Here is a 6,079-nt window from a genome sequence, read left to right as displayed (position 1 = left end):
TAGGCTACCTGCCTCCTCTAACCACCAGGCTACCTGCCTCTCTAACCACCAGGCCACCTGCCTCCTCTAACCACCAGGCCACCTGCCTCCTCTAACCACCAGACTACCTGCCTCCTCTAACCACCAGGCTACCTGCCTCCTCTAACCACCAGGCCACCTGCCTCCTCTAACCACCAAGCTCCCTGCCTAACCACCAGGCTCCCCTGCCTCCTCTAACCACCAGGCTACCCTGCCTCCTCTAACCACCAGGCTACCCTGCCTCCTCTAACCACCAGGCTCCCCCTGCCTCCTCTAACCACCAGGCTCCCCTGCTCCTCTAACCACCAGGCTCCCCTGCTCCTCTAACCACCAGGCTCCCCTGCTCCTCTAACCACCAGGCTCCCTGCCTCCTCTAACCACCAGGCTACCCTGCGTCCTCTAACCACCAGGCTACCCTGCCTCCTCTAACCACCAGGCACCCCTGCCTCCTCTAACCACCAGGCTCCCCTGCCTCCTCTAACCACCAGGCTCCCCTGCCTCCTCTAACCACCAGGCTACCCTGCCTCCTCTAACCACCAGGCTACCCTGCCTCCTAACCACCAGGCTACCCTGCGTCCTCCTAACCACCAGGCTACCTGCGTCCTCCTAACCACCAGGCTACCCTGCCTCCTCTAACCACCAGGCTCCCCTGCCTCCTCTAACCACCAGGCTCCCCTGCCTCCTCTAACCACCAGGCCACCTGCCTCCTCTAACCACCAGGCTCCCCTGCCTCCTCTAACCACCAGGCTCCCCTGCCTCCTCTAACCACCAGGCCACCTGCCTCCTCTAACCACCAGGCCACCTGCCTCCTCTAACCACCAGGCCACCTGCCTCCTTCCACCTGTTGTGGTGGAAAGTCCCTCTAGCCAAATGCATACACCAATTTACACTTTTAAATCTTTTGACAGGGACGGTGTACTTCAGGAAAAGGTTGGAAAATCCAGACGCATCGAAATCCGTGTGAAAAACAATGTACCGCAGTTTGACTTACACCAAGCAGCTGAGGTCAGCCAGGTCATGGATGAAGTCAAACAGCTGACTGATGTCATAGGTGATGGATGGTGTGTTGGGGTTCATTCTCTTCAGGTGCTCCTCGTACATCTTACACACGCCTGGAAGGAGAGTCATACATCAGTCACAGGCATCAAAATTCACCACAAATGAACAAACAGGCCTAGGCATAATTGAGAAAATGATTTGGTCATTTTATGAATTGCACAGCGTGCATATGCAACGCCATTAAAAAGAGGATTGTTTTGCCTTTTGGTTACCCCACAGTACACAATAATGAAGTCTATTCCTGCTGAAATAGTAAACCACTACTTTAAGATGAAGCACCCCCAAGCATTCAGTTGGGACAAGGACTGGGTATTTAGCCTATGGGGTGGAGCTCTCAACCTTGTTCCTGGAGAACTACCCTCCTATAGGTTCACTCCAAGCCTGTTCCTGTAGAACTACCCTCCTATAGGTTCACTCCAAGCCTGTTCCTGTAGAACTACCCTCCTATAGGTTCACTCCAAGCCTGTTCCTGTAGAACTACCCTCCTATAGGTTCACTCCAAGCCTGTTCCTGTAGAACTACCCTCCTATAGGTTCACTCCAAGCCTGTTCCCAGAGAGCTACCCTCCTATAGGTTCACTCCAAGCCTGTTCCTGTAGAACTACCCTCCTATAGGTTCACTCCAAGCCTGTTCCTGTAGAGCTACCCTCCTATAGGTTCACTCCAAGCCTGTTCCTGTAGAACTACCCTCCTATAGGTTCACTCCAAGCCTGTTCCTGGAGAACTACCCTCCTATAGGTTCACTCCAAGCCTGTTCCTGTAGAACTACCCTCCTATAGGTTCACTCCAACCCTGTTCCTGTAGAACTACCCTCCTATAGGTTCACTCCAAGCCTGTTCCTGGAGAGCTACCCTCCTATAGGTTCACTCCAAGCCTGTTCCTGTAGAACTACCCTCCTATAGGTTCACTCCAAGCCTGTTCCTGTAGAACTACCCTCCTATAGGTTCACTCCAAGCCTGTTCACTGTAGAACTACCCTCCTATAGGTTCACTCCAAGCCTCGTTCCTGTAGAGCTACCCTCCTATAGGTTCACTCCAAGCCTGTTCCTGTAGAACTACCCTCCTATAGGTTCACTCCAAGCCTGTTCCTGTTCCCAGAGAGCTACCCTCCTATAGGTTCACTCCAAGCCTGTTCCTGTAGAACTACCCTCCTATAGGTTTCCTGTAGAACTACTCCAAACCCAGCACACCTGGGGGGGGGCTGTCAATTTACCTTCCATGCACTCGTTGACTGATTCATAGTCAGCATATGTCCGTCCCTCTGGTCTCTTGGTGGGCTGGACCAACAGGATCGTATGAGACTGCAACAATAACAGAACACAGTAGACATGTCAGTTCTCAAATCAACTTTTCAGTTTCAGTAAGATTAGTAGAACTCAAATACCAGGTTAGTGGTATTTTATAGCATCTCTGTCAAGCAGTAGAACACACTCAGCACCGTCAAGCAGTAGAACACACTCAGCCCCGTCAAGCAGTAGAAAGCACTCAGCCCCGTCAAGCAGTAGAAAACACTCAGCCCCGTCAAGCAGTAGAAAACACTCAGCCCCGTCAAGCAGTAGAAAACACTCAGCCCCGTCAAGCAGTAGAAAACACTCAGCCCCGTCAAGCAGTAGAAAACACTCAGCCCCGTCAAGCAGTAGAAAACACTCAGCCCCGTCAAGCAGTAGAAAACACTCAGCCCCGTCAAGCAGTAGAAAACACTCAGCCCCGTCAAGCAGTAGAACACACTCAGCCCCGTCAAGCAGTAGAAAACACTCAGCCCGTCAAGCAGTAGAACACACTCAGCCCCGTCAAGCAGTAGAAAACACTCAGCCCCGTCAAGCAGTAGAACACTCAGCCCCGTCAAGCAGTAGAAAACACTCAGCCCCGTCAAGCAGTAGAACACTCAGCCCCGTCAAGCAGTAGAACACTCAGCCCCGTCAAGCAGTAGAACACTCAGCCCCGTCAAGCAGTAGAACACTCAGCCCCGTCAAGCAGTAGAACACACAGTAGGCATATGGTAAATCAGAAGCACATACCGTTTGTGCATTTGGTAAATATAGCTGATTGTCAAGTTGCTGCTATCAGTGCGAAGTATGGAAAAATAGCCCTAGGCGTATTAAAATATGGCACAGTTAAATCGCGGGATAAACACTAAAGTCTGAATGATTTAAAATGTATTGTATTCCCATTAGTAGGCTATACCAGGACCAATCTCCTTTCCTCGTCCAGTCTAGACGGTAGGCTATACCAGGACCCATCTCATTTTTTCGTCCAGTCTAGACGGTAGGCTACACCAGAACCCATCTCCTTTCCTTCTCGTCCAGTCTAGACGGTAGGCTACACCAGAACCATCTCATTTCCTTCTCGTCCAGTCTAGACGGTAGGCTACACCAGGACCCATCTCCTTTCCTTCTCGTCCAGTCGGTAGGCTACACCAGAACCCATCTCCTTTCCTTCTCGTCCAGTCTAGACGGTAGGCTATACCAGGACCCATCTCATTTCCTTCTCGTCCAGTCTAGACGGTAGGCTACACCAGGACCCATCTCATTTCCTTCTCGTCCAGTCTAGACGGTAGGCTACACCAGGACCCATCTCCTTTCCTTCTCGTCCAGTCTAGACGGTAGGCTACACCAGGACCCATCTCCTTTCCTTCGTCCAGTCTAGGACGGTAGGCTACACCAGGACCCATCTCCTTTCCTTCTCGTCCAGTCTAGACCGTAGGCTACACCAGAACCCATCTCCTTTCCTTCTCGTCCAGTCTAGACGGTAGGCTACACCAGAACCCATCTCCTTTCCTTCTCGTCCAGTCTAGACCGTAGGCTATACCAGGACCCATCTCCTTTCCTTCTCGTCCAGTCTAGACGGTAGGCTACACCAGAACCCATCTCCTTTCCTTCTCGTCCAGTCTAGACCGTAGGCTACACCAGAACCCATCTCCTTTCCTTCTCGTCCAGTCTAGACGGTAGGCTACACCAGGAACCATCTCATTTCCTTCTCGTCCAGTCTAGACGGTAGGCTACACCAGGAACCATCTCATTTCCTTCTCGTCCAGTCGGTAGGCTACACCAGAACCCATCTCCTTTCCTTCTCGTCCAGTCTAGACGGTAGGCCCGGTGTTTGAATGTTCAGAAACGTCAAGAATCATCAGTTGCGATATAGCTGTGGAAACCTTTGGCCTTTTATCACCAATCATTCCAATACAAAGGATACTGTAGCAGTTTCACACAGATCCACAAGCTGCCTCCAGTTGAGGAATCACACTTTCTCCCGAATTAGGCTTGTGTTCAGTGCATGCTCCATTACACAAGTGGCCGCCACTGTATGTCTTTCATAAAACATGCGCTGTAACATGGATATATGGCCGTGTGGAAACAAGGTGAGTATCTTTTTTAACCTTTTTATTATTTCTCGCTGATATGAAAGAGAAGAAGGTCCTTATGCCTCCAAACCCGTACCGCAAGCGACGCGTTTTAATGTTCAGATTGAGTTTCGGGATTTTTAACTAAACCTCCCCCCCTTACATGAGACGCCTTTGTCCAATGACGAATGTAAAGTGGAACAGAGTGATGACAAAGGGCTACAGTAACTCGGAATACAACACAGAATGACAATGACTGGTCAATTAACACGCAGATTGAAATATATAGCTGAACATTATTATAACACGATGTAATATAAGAAGCTGGTATACGAGTCATATGTTTAAACGACTCCATTAGCAAACTAGTTAACGTTCATCCGTTCGTTGATTGACGTGCGTGCACAGTTTTAAAACAAGGCTAGCTAGTAATCTACTCAATAATTTTAAACTACCCGAAAATGCAAATCTATAGATGTTATTTAAAAATACAACAACCATAATTCCTTCAATGTGCTCTTGAAGTAAGTAAGATTTCTCGTGCTACACGATTTAGATTTGATGGCACAACAAGACCGGAAGTGACTTTTGATACCGGAAGAATTACTTTCGAAAGGCCAGAAGGGTTAGTGCTATTTTCGATCCTTGGGACGTTCCTAAACTCGTGTTACCATGTTTGCGGTTTTCAAGCTAAAATTGGACTGCTTTGAAAACGATGTCGCGGGTGAAAATGTATTGGTGGCTGTCTGCGGGTTTTTGGGCTATTTCTAACTTGCACCGCGGTCGCCATGGCATTTTTCTAAATATACACATATATTTGTCTGTGACTCCTTGCTGGACTGTCAGGCACGCTGTTCCTCAGTCGCCCATTCCAGCAGGCCATTGGGAAACACAAGAACTTCTTATCTCGAAATCGCCTCGCTCTTCATGTTGAATAAATTAGTCTGTTCATTTTAGCTAAGAAAGCTGCTAAATCGTTCAGTTTACATCTAGTCAAGTCTACTGTATACTATCTGAAATGAGATGTAGGCCTATCAGGGGCTATATATAGGATACCTATCTTTTATTTCGGCAAACCATGGCAAAATTGAATGACAATCATAAACTCAGGTTTTCTTAGCAGCCTATGCCTATTAAAATTACAAGTCAATCTCTGAAAAGGGCCATTTATAACGGGTTTTAGTCTGAACATCTGGCACATAATAACAGCACAATTGCCAAGTGTTCATCCAAGTGTTTCTTGCTCAGAGATTGAGATCCACTGCCCAACTTTCATCACTTAAACTCTTCTGTCAGGTCTACTATAACCTGGTTCGAGCCTTGAATACCGATTGGCTGAAAGTTTGTGGTATATTTAAGAATTAAAGCATGAGGGGGGTGTGATATATAGACAATATACCACAGCGAAGGTCTGTTCTTAAGCTCGACGCAAAGCGGAGTGCCTGGATACAGCCCTTAGTTGTGGTATATTGGTCATATATCCCAAATCCCAGAGGTGCCTTATTATATAAACTGGTTACCAACCTACTTAGAGCAGTAAAAATGCATGTTTTGTCCTACCCGTGTTATACTTGCCCGATATACTACGGCTGCCAGCCAATCAGCATTCAGGTTTCGAACCACCCAGTTTATAACAGACCATATACCACAGGTATGACAAAACA

The 6,079-nt window shown here is 48.4% G+C and overlaps 1 protein-coding gene across 1 annotated transcript; it reads right to left on the bottom strand.

Annotated features, from left to right (window-relative positions):
* Nucleotides 1-979: 979 nt before the first annotated feature.
* Nucleotides 980-4,966, bottom strand: LOC135537978 (enhancer of rudimentary homolog). The gene is made up of 3 exons (XM_064963988.1): nt 4,914-4,966; nt 2,289-2,376; nt 980-1,130 (listed from the first exon to the last, which is right to left on the bottom strand). Exons 1-3 carry the CDS (start codon nt 4,914-4,916, stop codon nt 1,006-1,008), a joined length of 216 nt encoding a protein of 71 aa, XP_064820060.1. The 5' UTR covers nt 4,917-4,966; the 3' UTR covers nt 980-1,005.
* Nucleotides 4,967-6,079: the final 1,113 nt, after the last annotated feature.

The sequence above is a fragment of the Oncorhynchus masou genome, unplaced genomic scaffold (assembly GCF_036934945.1).
Source record: "Oncorhynchus masou masou isolate Uvic2021 unplaced genomic scaffold, UVic_Omas_1.1 unplaced_scaffold_8808, whole genome shotgun sequence".
In the NCBI taxonomy this organism is placed as follows: domain Eukaryota; kingdom Metazoa; phylum Chordata; class Actinopteri; order Salmoniformes; family Salmonidae; genus Oncorhynchus; species Oncorhynchus masou.
The sequence above is the reverse complement of the archived record's forward strand: the minus strand, read 5'-3'. Positions and strand labels throughout refer to the sequence as shown.